Below are 22,697 nucleotides of genomic sequence, written 5' to 3' on the forward strand. Positions count from 1 at the left end.
TCCCTGGAGGTACACAGGGGGACTGTGCAAAGCCGTTTTCCCACATGCGTACCGGAAAATTACCTGTAAGTCAATATCGGACATTTCCCTTCACACTTCGGCTCGCGCATGTGGGAATCTATCAGCGAATTTGCCAGTATGTTGGGGGGGGGGGGGGGGGGAGGGGGGAGCTTATTTGGGGGGTCGGCAAAACTCGAAATAACTTCGCTTGTCAGTTGTCACACAATAAATCACACTCGTTTGACTTAAGAGCAGCGTCAAGCCGCCAGCGTAATAAACACAGCCGATTTACCCCCTCCCCTCTCTGCTCGAGAGCAGCAGCCACACAGGACAGACACAGCGAGAAAGGCTTGCAAGCTGCTCAACGCTTGTATGTATGTAGAGAAAGCAAAATGCACAAGCGAAATCTGGAAGTAATTTGCTTTGATGTGCGCGAATGATTAGATGATGCACTTTGAAGAAGTTGGGATCCGTGTCTGAGAGAAATAGTTGCTGGTTCGATGTTTATCCGTTCACCTGCGTTGAAGCACTTTTTACAGACTGGCTGCGTTTGATGTGTCCGGGGTTGCCTTCGGAAATCAGCAAGCTGACATACTGCTCTTATTAGGCTATCACAAGATCATTTCGCCAGTTTGCTTTAATGTGCGCGAATGATTAGATTATGCCCGCTGGAACATTAAGCAACGTGTGTAGGCTACTCCTCGCCCATGATTGAAGGACCGCTGTCGCGGAAAATGACTGGACCCGTTTCCACTTGCGTCTCCTTAAGAGCATACCGCTCTTCTGACTGGCTAGAGACTGGTGAAATGTCGGGGACGACGGGGTCGCGCTTATACCGGCACGGCGCCTTTCTCACATGCAGGCATTAGACCACGTACCGGTCATTTTGCGGTACAAAGCGCATGTGGGAAAAGGGCTCAAGAGTCATCCAGGCTGGGATGCACTATTGGCGGATAGATTGAGCGGGATGAGAGCCTCCTTTATGGAGCTTTTTTCAATTTTTTTCCATTTTTCGTGTGGTGCTCCAGGACGGACCCCCGTCATGGCGCAGAGGTATGCCCGGCCTCGGTGGCCCCCTCCCGGGTTGGGAGGGGGGTCGACCTACCCCCCCCCCACCCAAAAAAAAAAAAAAAAAAAGTTTTTCGCTCTATCATGCAGAGGTTCGTCCCGGCCTCGGTGGCCCCCATCCCGGGTTGGGAGGGGGGGTCGACCTACCCCCCCCACCCAAAAAAATAATTTTTTTTAACTTTTTTTTTCTCCGCTCTATCATGCATAGAGGTTGGTCCCGGCCTTGGTGGCCCCCATCCTGGGTTGGGAGGGGGGGTCGACCTACCCCCCCCCCCCCCCCCCCCCCACCCACAAAAAAAAAAAAAAAAGTTTTTCGCTCTATCATGCAGAGGTTCGTCCCGGCCTCGGTGGCCCCCATCCCGGGTTGGGAGGGGGGGTCGACCTACCCCACCCACCCCAAAAAAAAAAAAAAAATTGTTTGCCAGACCCAGGGGGTCGGCCTACAGGAGGCTTTGTCTGTCGGTCGGTCGGTCTGTCGGTCTGTCCCTCTTTTCCTCCCCAGCCATTCAGGAACGCTTCAGATTTCAACCACCAGGGGCAACAGAGCAGGTCTGGACTTGCTACCATTTGAACCAGCAGTGAATGGGGACACACTAACAAACATTGAATTACCTTTAATTCAACTGGTTTAAACATGTGCCGTGTAACTGTACAGGATCTGTACTTGCTGTAATTGTGGTGCCTAGTTTGGTTCATTATTGGCCATTAGATCATATTAGATCATACTTATTTATTTATGGAATAGTTAAAATAAAGACATGTTTAAATGTGGTCATTAACTACAGTACATTAGAGGGCAATAGAGGGCCCACAACACCTGAAGGTAATTTGTATAAATATCACCTACAGCCAACTGATTAATGAGATGGCAATCAATAGTATGACAGCAATTGATCATATTTACACAACCATAAACCCACAACACACTTGTAACATTCATGAGTTGAAAATGTTTTAGCCACTCAAATTGCATTGGGAAGCTGCGTTGGGCAGGTCAGGTGAGCAAGTAAAATCAATGAGGGTCTAATCAACAAGGGACAGGTGAATGTAATCAGACTGGAAGGTTTGCTGGTCTAGCCTATACACAAATCTACAACCAAATACCCCTATACACCCCCACCGTGCTGTATTCCCATTTAATTCCAACAAAATGTTAATACGGCCTAAAATGATTTATACTTTTAACTTATAAAGTGGTTTGTTGTAGGTGTGTTGGTCTCAAAACCAGACCTACTCTGTTGCCCCTGGTGGTTGAAATCTGAAGCGTTCCTGAATGGCTGGGGAGGAAAAGCCCTTCTGCCCATATTCTGTGCACTGACTGACAAGGGACAGGTGAATGTAATCAGACTGGAAGGTTTGCTGGTCTAGCCTATACACAAATCTACAACCAAATACCCCTATACACAAAATGCTACACACACACAAAATGCCTAAAATGATTTATACTTTTAACTTATAAAGTGGTTTGTACTGTAGGTGTGTTGCCTACTAGGAATTTGTTCCTTCTGGGTCTGGCATAACCAGGTCTCCTGGTCTTGTTTTAAAAACATTACCATCCGCGCCAACCAAAAACCCTGGCTGACCTCCGATGTGCGCGCCATGCTGAAGGCTCGAGACGCAGCCTTCAAATCAGGTGACCCGCTGGCCCTCAGATCAGCAAGAGCCAACCTGAATAAATCCATCCGTGTGGCAAAGCGCGCCTATGGGCAGAAAGTCCAGAGTCACTTCCACCACTCTCGTGACACCAGGCGCATGTGGCAAGGGATCCAAACCATCACAGACTATAAGCCCACCCCCCTCCCATGCAACAACAACGACATCACCTTCCTCAATGAACTCAACGCTTTTTTCGGCCGTTTTGACTCACTCAACAACACCCCTGCAAGAAAAGCCACCCCCCTTCATAACGAACAGGCACTCAGCCTAGACACGGCTGACGTCCGGAGGACCCTGAGGAGAATCAACTCCCGGAAAGCCGCAGGCCCGGACAACATACCTGGTTGTGTGCTCAGAGAATGTGCTGACCATCTAGCACATGTCCTCACAGACATTTTTAACACCTCTCTGAGCCAGGCTGTTGTCCCAGTGTGTTTCAAAACCGCTTCCATCATTCCTGTTCCAAAAAAGCCCACAATCTCGTGTCTCAATGACTATCGCCCCGTGGCACTCACCCCCATCATGATGAAGTGCTTCTATCGCCCCGTGGCACTCACCCCCATCATGATGAAGTGCTTCGAGAGGCTTGTCAGAAAGCACATCACCTCAAAACTCCCCCCCACTCTGGACCCATTTCAGTTCGCCTACCGCCCCAACCGCTCTGCTGAGGACGCTGTGGCTTGTGTAGCCCATCTAAGCCTCGAACACCTGGAGGCAAAAAACACCTATGCACGCCTGTTGTTCGTGGATTTCAGCTCAGCGTTCAACACAATCATTCCCCAGCACTTGGTAAATAAACTCAGCACACTCGGCCTGAACACTCCCCTCTGTAACTGGATTTTGGACTTCCTCTCAAACAGACCCCAGTCTGTGCGAGTCGGAGACAACTCCTCCAACACCATCTCACTGAGCACCGGCTCCCCCCAGGGCTGTGTCCTGAGTGACATTCTGTTCACCCTGCTAACCCACGACTGCCGTGCCAAATCCAGCTCAAATGACATCATAAAGTACGCGGATGACACGACAGTGGTGGGTCTCATCAAAGATGACAGGGAGCAGGACTACAGGGAGGAGGTGAAACACCTGGTGGACTGGTGTAACACCAACAGCCTGCTGCTGAATGTCGAGAAAACAAAGGAGATCATCATCGACTTCAGAAAAAACCAGCACAACCACCTTCCACTCATCATCAACGGCTCCACAGTAGAGACTAGGGCTGTTGAAACAAATTTTGATATTCGAATATTATTCGAATTTAATAATTATGAACGAAATTCGATTATTATTATTTTTTAAAAACGAATATTTTTTTTTATTTTTTTTTTATTTTTTTATTTTTTTTAGAACACTAGAACAGTGACAAGTTCTGACAACATACTTGAAGAAAAGAGTGTTAACTGAAGTTGACTGTTGAAGCTGCTATACTGATGTAAACCTACCTGTAGCTCTTAAAATGTATGTTCATTCATTGTTAACTGAAGTTGACTGTTGAAGCTGCTATACTGAATGTAAACCTGTAGCTCTTAACACATTGAGTGCCACAGCGCTTCAGTAAAATTGTCTGCAGCCTGTGCCAGATTCACTTCCATTCAGTTGAAAACAGCTATAGAATCTTTTCTATTATGGCTATATTGACGGGGCTGGACTTTAATGAAACATTGAACACTCCTGCTTCTTCCAAAGAAGAAATTTTGTTTCTAGACAGTTCCATTATGAAATGACACCCTCTGAAAAAAGTGCACTTTCAAGGGTTTTCTGTCGTTTTTTTTTACTTTCCAAGATATAGTCACTTTTATGAATACCTTTTGCACTCTAATTTCGAGCACATTCACTGACTCTGGCTGGTGTTTTCTGATGTGGTGGCGTGGTGTGGTTTCTGTGCAGCCTGCGTGCCCCCCCCCCCTCCTCTCCACCTCTGAGCTGCGGGCTCCTCCCACACGCACAGAGTTTGTTTTCTCTACTCCGTTTTTGCCCCGGACGGATCCCAGCGCGCATCAAGGAAATGATGCGCGCTGGCAAACGCGACTGAACGAAAAGGCTTGGCCGTTCGGCTTCGGATGCTGGCTTTCTGGCAGGAAATCGTGTGGAGATAGATAGAAGCATAAGAGCTCAGTTGTGAGCGCGGATGCAGCCGAGCCCACTCTCCGCTGCAGACAGAGCAATCTGTACGGCTCTGGCTGAAGCATGCATCGGTTTCCTCTTTGATCACGTCTTTCCCTGCTTTCTCCTGCACAAAGTAAAGGATCTGAGGTGGGTGGCGCAGCTTCCGTGACGATGTTTAAGGTGGCGCCGTGTGATCCCTTGAAGGGATTCATGCTCACTGGCTAGGTACGACCTTAAACAGCAGAATTATGGAATAATATGAATTATGATTTTAGGACGTCCACAGACGTCCTTGGCACTCCTCGTTACTTTTTTTTAGGACGTGCACAGACGTCCTTGGCACTCAATGTGTTAAGTGCAATACGTGACTGATTTTTTTTTGTTCATGGCTCATTGTTGTTTTGGCAAAGTTTACTTATTTGTTTATTGATAAGGAGCTCAAACAAAGGCTGTGTCTTTTTTTATTATCAATTATTTTATTTTAGCATTTCAGACAGCACCAATACATCACTGATGAATATTAACTAAGCTCTGGTTATCTGACCTATTTTCTAATGCAATGAATGTACGGTATGTACATTGTACAAGGAACATGTTTTCTTAAATAAACATCATTGCTGGACTATTTGTGATAAGCCTAATATTATTTTGAATATTCATCCACCATTCACTTTTCCATCTACATTTGGTAAAATGCTTAGAAAAAGTTTTACTTGGTCAAACCCAAAGATTCAGCTATATTTAGAATCAGAACATAACATAAGAGAAGACAACAATTCACTCAGACCAAAAAAAAATATATATATTTTTTTAAATTCAATTAAAAATTAATTAAAATATTCGAATATAATTTGAATATTAAAATGTATAAAGCACTGAAATTCGAATTTGATTATAGAGGGAGATTGACAGCCCTAGTAGAGACAGTCAAAAACATCAAATTCCTGGGAGTGCACATCACGGAGGACCTGTCCTGGTCACACAACTCCTCATTACTGGCAAAGCAGGCTAACCAACGCCTGCACTTCCTGCGTCGAATGAAGCGAGCCCACTTCTCCCCCCCCCCTCCTCACCTCCTTCTACAGAGGGACCATCGAGAGCATCTTAACCAACTGCGTTTCCCTCTGGTATGGAAACAGCAACGCCATGGACCTGAAATCTCTGTAGAGGGTGGTGAGATCAGCGGAGAGAATCATCGGGACCTCTCTCCCAACCATCCAGGAGACAGCACACAAACGCTGCATATCCAAAGCCCTGAACATCACCAAAGACCCCACCCACCCCCTCAACAGTCTGTTCACCCTCCTGCCCTCTGGCAAGAGATACCACAGCATCCGGAGCAGATCAGCCCGGTTCTGCAAGAGCTTTTTCCCATACGCCATCAGGCTCCTTAACTCCCTGTGACACCCCCCCCCCCCCCCCCCCTCCCTCCTTCACTCAAACACACACACACACACACACACACACTCGGACTTGGACTCTTTGATCCCTCACACACTACCCATTAGGGGTGTCAAAAATAATCGATTATACGATGCATCGCGATGCGGACGTGCACGATTCTGCATCGATTAACAAATATCAAAAATCGATTATTAAAAAAAAAAGATTTTTTTTTTTTTTTTTTTTTAATAATCAAATAAAATAGAATGTAAGTACATGCAGTTGTTTATTTTAATTATGGATCATAATACAATGCAATTCCAAATGCACTTTTATTTTAAAAGTAGCCACACAGTGAGAAAAAAGAAAGTGAGAAAAAATAAATCATGTATTGCGGAAAAAGTGATGCATCGATTTAAGATGCATCGCGATGCATCGTGATGCATCGTTTAATCGAATCGAATCGTTGACAGATGAATCGTAATCGAATCGAATCGGGAGGCCAGTGAAGATTCACAGCCCTAACTACCATAGTTGGTAAACAGAGACTTTAGTATGACCTTCTCTACCATCGTTGGTACTTTTTAATGTTTGTTTTTAATTTAGTTTTTAAATTAGAGTAAGCAATTTTTATTTATTTATGCTGTTTTTAAAAAGCACTTTAGCATGTGCAATAATTTCCTTAAAAAGCACTTTATTTTTAACTTACCTTTATTGTCGGTTTGTCAGTATTTCTCTTGAAATTGCACTATTTGTGGGCTAGATGCAATCGTCATTTCGTTTCTGCCGTACCTTGTGTATTGCTTTAATGACAATAAAGCTGAACTTGAACTTGAACTTGAACTTATGGCCCGTGCAAACAGAGGCACAGCAGGTGTTATGGCCCGTGCAAACAGAGGGACAGCGGGTGTTATGGCCCGTGCACACAGAGGCACAGCAGGTGTTATGGCCCGTGCAAACAGAGGGACAGCAGGTGTTATGGCACGTGCACACAGAGGGACAGCAGGTGTTATGGCCCGTGCACACAGAGGGACAGCGGGTGTTATGGCCCGTGCACACAGAGGGACAGCAGGTGTTATGGCCCGTGCACACAGAGGGACAGCAGGTGTTATGGCACGTGCAAACAGAGGGACAGCAGGTGTTATGGCACGTGCAAACAGAGGGACAGCAGGTGTTATGGCCCGTGCACACAGAGGGACAGCAGGTGTTATGGCCCGTGCACACAGAGGGACAGCAGGTGTTATGGCCCGTGCACACAGAGGGACAGCAGGTGTTATGGCACGTGCAAACAGAGGGACAGCAGGTGTTATGGCACGTGCAAACAGAGGGACAGCAGGTGTTATGGCACGTGCAAACAGAGGGACAGCAGGTGTTATGGCCCGTGCACACAGAGGGACAGCAGGTGTTATGGCCCGTGCACACAGAGGGACAGCAGGTGTTATGGCCCGTGCACACAGAGGGACAGCAGGTGTTATGGCACGTGCAAACAGAGGGACAGCAGGTGTTATGGCCCGTGCACACAGAGGGACAGCGGGTGTTATGGCACGTGCACACAGAGGGACAGCGGGTGTTATGGCACGTGCTGTCACCTGTCCACTTTAACACGGAGACAACGCTGATACCGAGGCAGCCCTTACTTGTTTCCAATGACGCTGGCAGTGTGAAGGCTTCTGGGTAACGGAGGAGGGCCCCTGGTTTCAGGCGTGGACCACACCATCGTGTCTGAGAGAGAGTATGATGAGGAAACATTGACAACATTACTGTGCATTTGCAATTTACAGAGAAACCAGATATAAAATGTAAGCCATTAAACATTTTAATGTCTTAAATAAAGTCCTTAGATGTCCTATTTATTCACCATGTAATAACAGATTTATTTTTAGATTAATCCAGAACAGAGTTAGTAGCTCACATCTGCATCATGTCTGCTTTACTAAACACAGCTGAACTTCATTTACCTTATTAACTAATTGTTCCTAGTGGAACTAACTTTTCCTATTCCCATTTCTTTTTATGCTTCACAGGTTTTGTCCATCAAAATAAGCAGCTTTTGTTGGCTTTGTTCCTTTATTTTGATTTGTAGACCGTTGATAACACATTCTGCTGTATTTTGCACATCCAAACACTGTAGCAATATGCCCACAGATAAAGTTAGACAGTAGGATGGGCATTTCTAGCAAAAACACTCGTCGAAATTTGCTGGGCCAAAGGCCCACCCATTTTATTTTTATTTTTGCAAGTTAACACATTCACTGCCAGCCGTTTTTTCAATACTGTAGGTAGGTTCTGCCAAGGTTTTTTTTTGAGGATTCTGGTTCATCTTTCAAGAGCCGAGGATTCTTTTCTGCTAAGATTTTGTGAACACAAATGATCTCAAAAGAACTAATAGAATGTGTGCTTTCTCTTTCTAAAAGAGTTAGTTTGTAGAGTTAGTAGTTATGTAGGCATTAGCAGTAGAATACAGCATGGTTTCAGCGTCTGAAAATTTATTCTGAGATAAATGGCTTTTTGTGAAATTCGATAGAACAGTCACTTTAACCATTTATTTTTGGCGTAAGACGTCAGACATCTAAACAATAGTTTTGAACAGTAATTTCCTCCATAGCAGCAGGAAACCCCCCTCTCCTTCAAACTCCTCCCTCCGTGGGTGTGTCTCTGATGGCTTTGCAGCGTTTGTCACAAGCGAGGCTCTGCCTGTCTGTGCTGCCTGGCTGCTGGCGGCTGCTCTTTGGGCGAGTCTGCATGAGTCGTTTCGGTTGTGAGCTCAGCTGCAATGAAGCTGCGTGCGATTGAGGGGCTTTCTGCCGGTGTTTCAAAGTGTGTTGCACGCATAATCTATTATGCAAATTTGCAATCCCCCACCGCCAGCTCCCAGCGCGATAATGCGCGAAAGCGAAAGCGTTTTCGCCAATCCATTTTACAGTATGAGAATGGTTTCCTCGCGCGTTCCCCTGCAGTTTTGGCTTGGCTTTTTCTAGTCTGGAGAGCACTGTCGCCACTTAGTGGGTCGGTGGAATGGGTTGTACACGTTCGGTGGCTCCAATATTTTTATAGGAGACGTGGGGGGCATTGATCCACGTCCCACCGTCAAAAAAAAAAAAAAAAAAATTAAGACGAGATATCTCGTCAACGGCAGTCAACCGGTTTTTTTTTAAGACGAGATATCTCGTCAACGGCAGTGAACGTGTTAAATTAGACATGGTCTCCCCTAAGTATAGTTGAATCACTTGGTTTGACTAAGTAAAGTATTTTATAAGCATTTTATGCAAGGTCTAAGGAAAAATTAATGGCGGATGAAATCCCATGGACAGGATGACTTTGGCACTCTGAGCTAAATCTCCTGCCTGTATCGTCTATTGAAGCCAACATCTTCTCAGATCAGTGAACCAGAGTCTGCACAGTAGCTCCGTTGAGTTAGAACCTCTGAGAGCTCCCCGCCCCTCTGAACTTTCTTATGTAGAGCTGCTGTTTCTAGAATGCGCACAGTGCGTTGTGTATTTGTATACAGTCTAGCTCTGTAAATATGGCACTTTAAGTTGTAATATTTTTTGTCTCGCCAAAAGTAACCAGGAAGATTTCCACTATGAGATCAGTTTATCAAAATGACGCCTGTACGAAAATCTGATTTTGGTTGTCGGAGATTGAAGCTGTATCAGCCAGACAAGTCAGACCTCCGGGGTGACGGCCCGGAAGAGGAGCCTTCAGCAGGGCTGCTCTCAGCCTCTCACATGGGAAAACATATCAGATCTCTGTGTTGATTAGCCTAATGTTTCCGTGGCATTTTGATTAACTTTATGATTTAATTCCTTTTGGAGCAAATGTTGGTTTAACGAATCTAACCGTGAAGCTACGTTGTTGTACCCCCCCGGTACAGTGTGGGTAGGGCAGCCAAACCTATAACGTTAGCCCGGCAGTGCGTGAGCCACCCACAGGCAGCGTTAGATAACAGATGAAGCCGTGTGTCTTGTCTATGACGATAGATCTATAATGTGCAGAGCCTGTCCAGCCAATGACGGCTTGAGACTGGCTGCCACAGCTGTCAATCATCCATTTTTATCCCTTTTTATATGTCAAATAACTACTTAACACGTTCACTGCCATTGACGAGATATCTCGTCTTAAAAAAAAAAAAAACAATTGACGGTGGGACGTGGATCAATGCCCCCCACGTCTCCTATAAAAAATATTGGAGCCACCGAACGTGTACAACCCATTCCACCGACCCACTAAGTGGCGACAGTGCTCTCCAGACTAGAAAAAGCCAGCCAAAACTGCAGGGGAACGCGCGAGGAAACCATTCTCTCATACTGTAAAATGGATTGGCGAAAACGCTTTCGCGCATTATCGCGCTGGGAGCTGGCGGTGGGGGATTGCAAATTTGCATAATAGATTATGGGTGAAACACACTTTGAAACACCAGCAGAAAGCGCAGAATCGCACGCAGCTTCATTCCAGCTGAGCTCAACCGAAAACCCAGAAACGAACGAGCCTCATTCTCATACTGTAGGCGAAAACGCTTTCACGCTGGTGCACACGGGCGCACAACGGTGGGGGGTTCCAAAAATAGACTGGGTGGAAAACACACGTTGAAACACGCAGCATAAAGCCTAGAATCGCACAAAGCTTCATCAAAGCTCTCAAACCCAAGAAACGAGTGAGCCCCATCCACACTCGCCGACGAGGGGGCCGCCAGGGAGGGAGGCTGCTCACTGCTCAGACAGGCAGTAGAAACTCGCTTGTGACAAACGCTGCTGAAAGCCACCAGACACGCCCACGGAGGGAGGAGTTTGAAGGAGAGGGCGTTCAGAACTATATTGTTTAGATGTCTGATCTCTCACTGATGCCAAAAATAAATGGTTAAAGTGACTGTTCTGCCTGTTTGATTGAATTTCACAAAACTGAGATTATCTCAGCTTTCAGTCTCAGACGCTGAAACCATGCTGTACTCAACGGCTAATATCTACATAACTACTAACTCTACAAACTAACTCTTTTAGACAGAGAAAGCACACATTCTATTAGTACTTTTGTGAACTTTGTGTTCACAAAGTCCAAGCAGAAAATAATCCTCGGCTCTTGTAAAATGAGCCAGAATCCTCAAAAAAACCCTCTGGCAGAAGCTACCTACAGTAAAAAAAAAAACGGCTGGCAGTGAATGTGTTAAAAACAAACTGATCAGAAAAATGACCACTTGCACAGGCATCAGCATGATAATGACTATCTAAAATTATACAAACCACCTTTGGAAAAAATGTATCTGACGTATACTGTGATTATTTCGGTTGTGATTTTCCCATCCACTAACATGGGGAGGCGGGCCTTGTGACCTAATACTGGATTCAACCGCCAGAGCGGCGATCTAACATGCAGCGGCTTCACTGAACGGGACCAGAGCTGCAGCCTTTGCTTTGGCACTCTTATTGTCATTAGGCAGCCAGTCCTACGTTAGCCATTAGCAATGTTAGCATTAGCGTAGCGCCGAGGTGGCTCAGGGAACAGTAGACAGAATATCAGCTTTTCTTCATGCAGTAAGAAGCCTTGAAACCTTTTCCTTGTGGTTGAGTGTTGCTGTAATATAGGCAGTTTAAGACCATTTCTACTACATTTATAGCATTTCTAGAGCTACTGGGTGCTGCACTGCTGTCAGCTGAGCCTAGAGCCGTTCTGTTCCAGCGCGCACTGCGCAGCTCTGGTGCACAGCTCCTACGGCAACGTCACATGGACGTTTCTTAACACATTCACTGCCAGACGTTTTTTTTTTACTGTAGTTAGCTTCTGCCAGAGGGTTTTTTTGAGGATTCTGGCTCATCTTTCAAGACCCGAGGATTCTTTTCTGCTAAGATTTTGTGAACACACAATATCTCAAAAGAACTAATAGAATGTGTGCTTTCTCTGTCTAAAAGAGTTAGTTTGTAGAGTTAGTAGTTATGTAAGCATTAGCAGTTGAATACAGCATGGTTTCAGCGTCAGAAAAATTATTCAGAGATAAACGGCTTTTTGTGAATGGTAAATGGTAAATGGTCTGCATTTATATAGCGCTTTTATCCAAAGCGCTTTACAATGAGTAGATAGTCTACATTCACCCATTCATACACCAATGGCGGCAGGCTGCCGCGCAGGGTGCCTACACACCATCGGGAGCAAGGAGGGTTAAGTGTCTTGCCCAAGGACACAGCGACGGCAGCTGGGAGGGAGCGGGGATCGAACCGCCAACCCTTGCGTCATTGGCCGACCCGCTCTACCTCCTGAGCTAAAGCCGCCCCACTGTTCGATAGAACAGTCACTTTAACCATTCATTTTTGGCATCAGTAAGAGTCAGACATCTAAACAATAGTTTTGAACAGTAATTTCCTCCATAACAGCAGGAAACCCCCCTCTGCTTCCAACTCCTCCCTCCGTGTGTGTTCTCCTCCTGCCTCCCTGGCTCTCCAGCGGGCGTGTCACAACGAAGTTGCTGCTGCCTGTTTGCGCGGCCGCTGTTTGAGGAAGTCTGGGTGGACTCGCTCGTTTCGTGGAGTTTTGGTTGAGAGCTTTGATGCGATTCTGGTCATATTTATGCTGCGTGTTTCAAAGTGTGCATCCAATCTATTCTTGGAACCCCCCACCGTTGCCACCGCTGTGCATCAGCGCGAAAGTGAAAGCGTTTTCGCCATCAATTTTACAGTATGAGAACGGCTTCCTCGCGCTTTTCCCTCCAGTTTTGGGTCGCCTCTTTCTACTGTGGAGAGACATGTCGCCACTCAGTGGGTCGGTAAAATAGATTATACACATTCAATACCTCCAATTCTGGTGTAGGAGACGTAAAAGGGTTAGATCAACGTCCCACCGTCAAAAAAAAAAATCAATTTTTTTGACGACTCAACTCGTCGTTGGCAGTGAACCGCTGGATTGTGTTTGACGACTCAACTCGTCGTTGGCAGTGAACGTGTTAAAGAGACAGGCGCGGGTAAAAATAAAAATGATAAATAATATATATATATTAAAAAAAAATCGACTTTCAAATAATAAAAGTCGATCTTGATAATAAAAACGATTATTCGAAAATTCTCAATTCGTTGCCCATCCCTATTAGACAGTACTGTGTGTATAACCGATTTAATGAGACACAAATAAGACGGAAGTGCTAATAAACAGTATTTACTACAACATTAACTACTGTTGAAGGTCAGAGCTGCCATCGGCTGAGCCTCCCCCAAATTGGGCGGAGAAAATCAGAGGGCAGGTGACGTCACATGGGGCGTTCCTGACGTTTGAACCGTGAAACCCCCAGCTCCCTGTATAAATCGAATGGTCCATCAGTATGGCCAGTGACACCTGCATGAACCCACATACTGAAACGTGAGCGGGAAATCCGCTGTCGGGAGTTGAAGTTCAAAGGTTTGTAAACAGTGACCTCTGGCTGTCAATGAATGAAGCCACCTGGTGTGGCTTTAAATGAATTGGGCTTTCCGAGACCTGCAGACTCAGGATGCGTGATGATATCGGTACTTCATTGGCTGATAAAATGACATATCACATCACATCAGGCTGAAACGAACATTTCTGCCGATATGACAGGCCCATAAAATTACACTTTAAACAAATGCTTAACGCTTGACTAAATGCTATATGCATGTTTGAAGTCGTTTTCTTATTTTGCCCAGTGAATATGTCCATTTTGAAAAGCATTGTATTTCGGTCTGCATCTGCCAGTGGGCCATCACCATGAGTGTAGGCATAATAATGTGTTCATTCCAAAACAGGAAGTGTGTGTGTGTGTGGGGGGATGCATATATCAGTATCGGCAACGAGCCAAGAGTTGGAAGATATCAGCATACCACATATCTGCAAAAAAAAATCAATATATATTGGACATCCCTAGTGCAGACAGCCAGACACCCTGATTCAGGTCAGTGCAGATGGCTCTCCTGTGAGGCAGGTGATTCAGGTCACTGCAGATGGCTCTCCTGTGAGGCAGGTGGAAGGCCAGGGTTTTTCCTGCATAGAGGATTGTTGGCACCCCCCAAAGGCCTGGTATATTGGAGGTCAGGAAAATCCTCTCTGCATATTAACTCAAAATCAATAATTTTTAATGTGTCATTTTAGAGAATTTCAAAGTCCCACATTTGTACCTTCAAATTTGCCTTTGAATCCCTGACAATTCAGTGTGATATTAGGCGGCTTCCTTTCTAAAACTTGGGGTGCTGTGAAAACACATTGCTCCATAAGTTCTGACAATGACTGATACAGTAGGCCTGGGCGATATGGCAATTTTTTTTATCACGATATGTTTTCTTATATCGATCGATGTCGATATATATCACGATATAAATTTATTAATAATACTAATTGCACATAAAAAGCACTTGAAGAATTTTAGGGGCACAATTAAAATTCAATGCAGAGCGATATAGAATGTATTCGATACGACTCTATTAATCTCTGACCGGTTACAATTAAGTTGAATTCAATTCAAAGTATTCTCATGAGAGAGGCTCAATGCAGCTCATTGGCTATTGTTGTCATTAAATGATAACCCTTTATTTAGTCATCTGTTTATCCATATTATTCACTAATGGCTTTTTAATGTAACTTGATCCATTTGCATTTTCAGCTTATTATAATTGTTCTATGCTTGTTACTTGTTTTCCCTTATACCACTGGTCTTTGGTGTGCTTATTCTGTTGTGTGTATTACATTATGTTGTTTTAGTGCAATGAACGTCTTGGTCCAAGGCTAGGTGTTGATTATGCAGCTATAGTTAGCTGCTGTTGGTTTGATAAAGGAAGCAAAGACTGTTTAAACCATAGATGTGTAATGTTATTCGGATAGCTGCTATAGATGGTCTATCTAACAGATAGCATAACGTTAGCAAGATTGTCAAGTATGAAGATATTAATGTTAGCGCGTAAGCTAACGTTAGCGTTAGCTAACGCGATGTAGATGCTAATTTGATACCATTCATGACAGCCAGCTACCGCTACCCATAACCAGAACTACTGTCTGTAGTGCTAAGCTGCGGTCATGTTTCTGAGGGGTTTTGAACGCAACACTGAAAATATTTTATCGAAATTACAGCTCATAAATTTATCATCGTTATCGTGGCCGTTTTTTTCGTGAAAATTTTCGACATCGTTTTATCGCCCAGCCCTATGATACAGTATATTTGTGTTGAGGATGACCCTGACTACTCACTAACCCAAAAGTCAAAAACATAATCACCCCCCCCCCCCCCCCAAAGGCCCATTCTGAGCCAGGAAAAACCCTGTGGGCGTACCGAGGTCCAGCCTCCACAGGTCGTCCAGACGCTGCCCCTGCATCCCCCCGAACACGTAGAGCCTGGGGGAGGCGGGGCCTCCATACACCACGGCGCTATGGGACTCCCGCGCCGACGGGCCGCCACCCCTCGTCTCCGGCACACTCCAGCCTCTCACCCCCGACACAGCCTGCAGCTCCAGCTCGTACAGGTCCCCCAGGTACCTGACAGAGAGACACGCACTGCATTATAGGGATGGGCATTTCTAGCAAAAACACTATTCGAAATTCGCTGGCCAAAGTCGACTTTTAATCGAAATTCGGGGGGGGGGGGAAATGTTTTTTTTTTGTTGTTTTTGGTGAGTGAAATGTTGCATTGTCTCCCCTGATTCTAAGTCTAAAGCTTTATTAATTAATAGAAAAAGCTTCTGCTGTGGATTTTTAGCTCAAACAAGCATTGCACCACTGAAGTAAAGAACATGTTACATGACATTGACATTTTCGAAAATAAAAAACAGTTTTGACAATCATGAGTGGTTCATTAAATATTTAGTAGGCTCAGGTCTGAGTGCCAAAGGGGTGCCAAAGTCACCCCCTCTCCCTCTTCATGGGATTTCATCCGCCATTCATTTTTCCATAAACCTTGCTTAAAATGCTTATAAAAATTGTTTTACTTGCTCCACCCAAGCGATTCGACTATACTTAGAATCAGGGGAGACAATGCAACATTTCACTCACACAAAAAAAAAAAAAAAAAAAAAAGTTTTTTGTTTTTTCCCCCCCGAATTTCGACTTTCAATAATAAAAGTCGACCTTGATAATAACAACGATTATTCGAAAATTCAAAATTCGATGCCCATCCCTACTGCATTACACAGCTGACTACAGAGACACATATTAACATTACTGCCATTTGGCTCATCGGACCGACACGATATAGTAAAAAATTACTAACATCGGCTGATACCAATATGATCCCCGATATATTGTGCATCCCTACCTACTATCAATTAAATGAAAAAAAAAAAAAAAAAAAAAAAAAAGTTGCACGTACCCTTTAACACGTGCAACTTTTGTGGGTGGGCGGCGCAAATGCAAGTAAAAATTGTACGGGGTCGCATCAGTGGGACGAGTGCCTGATGTGTTGTTGTTTCCCTCCGATCCTCAGGTACGGGTGCATTAGTGCGTTAATCATTATGGTCGATAGTAAAACATTACTTTTTCTTCTTCACTGGCTCATTCGGTTTCTCTCTCTCCCTGCCTGCCTGCACGTTCATTGTGCTGCCTACGCGACGCGTGCACTGAAGATGAAACGCGCAAAACAATTGAGTTTTTACTGTGTTCCAGAGATTCAGACATGAAGTGGTCTAATTGACGATTGAAAAGTATCAATTAACGTTACTCTTTACCGTACAACACATGCCAGTTCAGAGAAACAGCTTCAGAACGAGAGATGGATTGTTGCTGCACCGCCAAATGACAGACATGATATGTGCAAATTCAGAGGCAGATCCAATTGCAGGCAGACAGACACACAGAGAGCATACATACAATACATACAATGTGTCTCACCAGGCCCTGATGACGCATTGGCTATACACATTGTCATCCGCTGAACCACACCACATGGGGGAACGTGAATAAATGTTGCATCAACCAGCCAGGGAAATGCATTGGGCTATAAATAGTACATTTTAATCTGGTCGTTTAACATTTGTCATTTCACCTATCCCATAACCCCTCCTTACTAAGGTAATACACAAGGGTGTATGCAATTTCACGTTGCAACTATGCAATTATGTCCTATGTTTTTGTATCTGATGTATCTGTGTTAAATGTCTGTACGCAGCTCGAATCTCTGTCTCCAAGACAAATTTCTCCCAAGGGAGACAAATAAACTTGAACCTTGAACCTTGAACCCCGGAGGGTTGTTGGAGCAACACAGACGATCTGTCGACAAGCTCTCTCCATCTCTCTCTGTCCTCGGCAGGGGATCATTACTATAGGCTTATTCTAATGTGCCTCAAAACACTGGCTAGTTTTTACATCACATTACGTCATTTGGCAGACGCTTTTATCCAAAGCGACTTACAGTAACACACTTTGTCAACAATAGAGAAATCAACTATGCAACATAAGGCCGTGTGTCCATCTAGCGTCTTTTTCCGACCGTTAACCGCTGGAAGTGCGCTGGGAAGCGCTGATCTCAGCGCACATTATACAAGGAAGCAGTCTGAAACTAACGTTAGTTCAGTGCGGTAGTAGCTTGATAGCTGACAGCTAACATTAGCAAACAACACGCATACAGTGATTTAGCTCGACACTCACCAGAAATATCAAGTGTCTAGCCAATCTGCTCCCACAATTGTGCCTTTCTGTCTCTGTTGCGATAGTTTCTCCATGATTAAGTTGCCAGAAAAGCAGCACCCGACACCAGCGTCTTTCTGAAAAGTTAAAATATTTTCAGCTGGAAGCGCTGGGAGTCGGGCGCACAAAAACGCCGGAGCGCTGTGAAAATAGACGCTGGGCGCAGCGCACTTTGTCTAGACGTCCGTGTGCGCCTGCATACGCTCTCCCCCCATTGGAAACAACTGAAAAAAGACACCGGAGCTGATGAAAAGCAGCTAGATAAACTTTTAGGTAAGTAAGTACTCTCAGAACTTTTCTCTTAACTACATTTTCCAATCTTATTTGTGCATTTATGTTCTATCGGATATATTGGAAAAACAAATATCAAATTCCAATTCAAAGCCAGGAATTAACATTTTGCTACCTGTGTCAATGAGTGACCTTTAACCTTTTCAACAAGATGAAACGTTTTGTGTCAGTTTACTAGAATAACCAAACGAATGTGTTTGAATGAAAATCATCACATTAACTCGTTAAGCTGTAGAATGTTTGTTCATTTTTGGTTTTTCAGACAAAAGCACTTTCCTGCCAATCCATGGACTGACATGTGACTAATGGATTTCATATGGCCTGTGTGCGTGTGCGTGTGTGTGCGTGTGCGTGTGTGTGTGTGTGCGTGCGCGTGCGTGGAGCACCGTGGTGTGTTGCCGTTGGGATCTTCGCTGTCATTGGCCAGGCCTCCGAACAGGAAGCACTTGTTTCCGGCGAGCGTGAAGCTGTGTCCGATGCGTGGGACGGGGGGCGGAGCCGACCTGGGAGACCGTGGCTTCAGCTTCTTCCACAGCCAGCGGCTCGCCTGAGGACAGAGGACCACACATATATTATATGAATTATTAAAAAAGGACTATTAAAAAAAAAGGGTGTTGTAAAATAATTGTTTCCTAAATAAATGTTTTGAATCCATTTATTTCTCTGTAGTCTATTCTTTATAGCCTCTATAGTCGATCTTTATTCCAGTGTTCCAGAGGCCGAATTTGCAGCAAGAAAATGTAATTGGTCGGCATTCAACAGACATGCATGTCATTCTCGGTAAGGACGCTTTTGTTATTGAAACACAGACAACAACATACTTACTACTACTTCTACTACTATTGTAGCTACAGTATCTATCTGCATTATCTCACCTGGACATTGCCTTGATGAAGAAACGTAGCTAAAAGTAATAACTGCAACAGTGTCAGTGCAGACAGCGCACAACATGAATGTCCACTATATAGGCCTATGCTACACACCTTCATCTCTCCCACTCCACACCTGGCACCTGCGTCAGCTCTCCTGCACTCGCTCTCAGCTCCCATTTGGCTTTATTTGTGGTAAACATTTTGATTAATCTCCTCATATCATACGAGCGCTTTTACCTCCACTACATTGACAGCCTACATTGGGCGAATCAATCAATCAATCAATCGCTCACGCTTGTTGTTGCCCAACTGTATTTCATTCCAGAATCACGTTTGGTAGCCTATACAGGAGAGCCATTTGTTTAGTTGCCACTAAGCTGTGCAGAACTGCGGGTTACTTGGCCCTTGTACTGTATTATCAGCGCTGTTGCAATTCTAATTAATTATCTGCGTCTGCTCATTTGTGAATCGGTAGTCTAATCTGCTTGACTCTGCGGTGGGCCTGCCAACATAGCCTATCTTTATAGGTCACACAATATTAGTAGGGCTGGGTTCAAAAAATCAATTCTCTGATTTTTAATCAATTTTTATTTTAATCCTTTGATATGGATTCATATGTCCAGAGATCGATTATTTTTTTTTTTTAATAAACAGGCTAAAATATTATGCTGTGTGGTAGTTGAAACATAGTTTCAAGTTGACGTTTATTTATGTTTGTAGTTGAAACAAAAACATAAATACTGTAGGCTACATGAATGGAAATGTTTGATCATTAATATCTACTTTTAGAAATTATATAGGCTGAAATCAAATCACTGTGCATAATTGTGAAAGTGTCTTTATTGACAGATGAAAAGGCTGTTATTTAGCCTTTGTCACCACCCGGTGAGTAAATATATGTGTAACTAAAACCATTAAAATTGACAACAGGTCTGCAACTTTTTCCCCCCATGTATCTACTTGGTGCAAAAAAGGTTGGGAACCCCTGTGTTACATAACTGGACAGTCATGTAATACAGGTTATAGCTCAAAAAACACGTTTTGGTATCACTAACCAAATCGATATTGAAATTAATCGAATCGGGATTAATCGATTCGCAACCTTGTGAATCGGAAACGAATCGATCCTTGAAATTTGAACCAATACCCAGCTCTAAATATTAGGATAGCCTTTAACACATTCAGTGCCAGCGACGCCATATGGCGTCATTAGCAATTTACCGTAGAGTGCCAATAACTCGAATTTTTTTTTTTGACGGGGGGGTGTCGATCTATGCCTCTTACATCGCCTCTTACAATATTCAGAGGTATTGAATGTGTCTAACCTATTTTACAGAACCCTTAGGTGGCGACAGCGCTCTCCAGATGAGAGAACGTGGAGTGAAACACACAGAAGAAGTCATTGGGGGGAAGGAAATCGCATCGCATCCGTCCGTATGCAGCGGCTTCATTGAAGCAACGTTTAGCTGTGCCCCTGCAGCAGCCAATCTGCTATCACAATTGAGCACCTCGGTGTCCGCTGCAACAGCCTCCGTGTCCGCTGCAACACATGATCAGCCGTGGATTTGTTATTATTCTCAACTCGAAGCATGGGAGCTGGTACACGCGGCTGTAAAAAAGCAGGATCTAGCGGACTTTTTCAGTGCTGAGCACAGGCAGAGAAAACAGCAGAGCAGAGAGACACTCCTCCCACAACGGGGGGGGGGGGAGGAGGAGGGGGGGAGGTGGGCACGCAGAGCCAAGTACACAACACAGACCCAGACAGCAGGACAGGGTTGGCAAACGCAAGCCAGAATATCCGATGCCCACCAGCAGCAAAAGATCAGCAAGAAGCTGCAACCAGCAGCGCATGCAGGCGCCAGCGCTGCTGGTTTCAGCTAAAAATATTATTCTTCCAAACAAAATTCCCTTGCCTTCACTGTTTTATTGAAGGAAATTATTTTTGAGGTGTGACTACATCAGAAAATTAGCTTCAGAGTCAGTGATGTGCTTGAAATGTTTAATTTCACAAAAGGCTCATTATCTCAGCTCGTAGAAAAAAAGCTCTGTTTTTCGTTCAATCAAGCTATCTTCTCCGGCTCATAACTAAAGAACGGAAAATGGGATCAATAAACTTTTTTTTGCAGGTGATAGAAGAGAGTCTCATCGTTATTTGTGCGTGTTCAGTGTTTACATAGTAATTATTAAAGAAATTATATGACTGTTTTAAAATGCATTGCGGCCTATGTGGCACAGCAAGCAACCTTTTGCCCAAGGGCCGTGGCACTGAAAGTGTTAATAGGGAGCCCCAGGAACGAGTCCTGAAAACATCGATGCTAACACTTCCTGGTTCTTCACTGTTTTCGCCTATGGGATTTTTGAATTGGTTTTTGGCGCGATGCTTCTATTAAGGTCTCTGGGCAATGCAAGCTTAATCAAACGCGAACCAGTGTTCAGTAGGATAATCTTCATACATGAGGACCACTTTTATGAGTTTTTAAGCGTTTACGTGCCGTTAAAAGGGCGGCTAGCTAGCAAACGGCTAAATGAGACTACACTGTTGAGTCGACGGGGATATTATACGTCAATAATGTCATCACTTCAAAGGACGAACACGGAAATTCTCTTTCGCTCACCTGGTTCAGCCCGGGGTAATCAGTGCACAGCAGCGCACACATCAACAACACTCCAGGTTGAGTGGTGACGTGACGGGGAAGCCTATGCGACACTGTGTGTAGTTCTGGATTAGTTTAGGCTAGAGCTCGCATTTATGCTTCAAAACTCATGAAAGTGGTCCTCATGTGTGAAGATTATCCGACTGAACTCTGGTTCGCGTTTGATTAAGCTTGCGTTGCCCAGATACCTTATTTGAAGCATCGCGGCAAAAACCCATTCAAAAATCCCATAGGCAGAAACAGTGAAGAACCAGGAAGTCCGGGACTTCCGCGTTCCGACTACAAGAATACGTCATCCCTGGGGCTCTCTATATGCTATTAATGATTGCATTTAGGTCACACAAGATTAGGCTATTTAATATGCTGTTAATTAATTCATTTATTTGGCATATTTCCAACCGGCCACTGTGGCCATTGACGTTTCAATCTGCCGGCTCACTGCACGTGATGCCGGCTAACGTAATCCCTGGGTGGGACCATATATTAGAATTTGACATATTGTGATACAAAAATGTGTCCATCTGTGTTGTGTCAGGAACATGAAGGACGATATCAGCTCAATGTTATTCAGCTGTAGTCGACTCATCACTAATGAGACTCTTGACCATCAGTTTCACAAGATCTCCATCCAAACTATATTATTGTCACTTTGTAACGACATTTTTTAATTGTTGCTTACATTCTAGCAGCCAATGGCATAGGTGGAAAGATTTGAGTCTCAGGGAGCACGGTGGTGCAGTGGTAAGCGCTGTCGCCTCACAGCTAGAAGGTCCTAGGTTCGATTCCCACCTGGGACGCTGTTTTACTTTCACTTTGGCACTTTCACCGTTTTCCCTGCATGGAGTCTCTTGTTTGCTGATGGGAGCACAGCGACCCCCTCCCAACCCTGCTTTAATGTAATTTTACCAAGTTTCAAATGCATTCTTGAATTATTTTGTTACGTAAATAAAAAGCATTTACAGACTATTTTGCATGGACATATGAATACAGGTTCATATGTTACAGGTGTAACACAAGCAAAAGTAGAGCGTGCACCACTCAGTGTTGCAGGTGCAACACTGCAACTGCA

The 22,697-nt window shown here is 44.5% G+C and overlaps 1 protein-coding gene across 1 annotated transcript in view; it reads right to left on the reverse strand.

The window, feature by feature from the left end:
- hcfc2 (host cell factor C2) overlaps window positions 1-22,697 on the reverse strand; it is a gene marked incomplete at its 5' end in the record, with an annotated part of 77,633 nt that overhangs the window by 49,323 nt on the left and 5,613 nt on the right. The window contains 3 exons of the mRNA XM_083653328.1: window positions 7,848-7,932; window positions 15,467-15,669; window positions 18,489-18,649. Coding sequence (XP_083509454.1) covers window positions 7,848-7,932; window positions 15,467-15,669; window positions 18,489-18,649 — 449 coding nt within the window. The remainder of the gene's footprint in view (window positions 1-7,847; window positions 7,933-15,466; window positions 15,670-18,488; window positions 18,650-22,697) is intronic.

The sequence above is a fragment of the Poromitra crassiceps genome, assembly GCF_964638095.1.
Source record: "Poromitra crassiceps genome assembly, chromosome: 2".
In the NCBI taxonomy this organism is placed as follows: Eukaryota; Metazoa; Chordata; class Actinopteri; order Beryciformes; family Melamphaidae; genus Poromitra; species Poromitra crassiceps.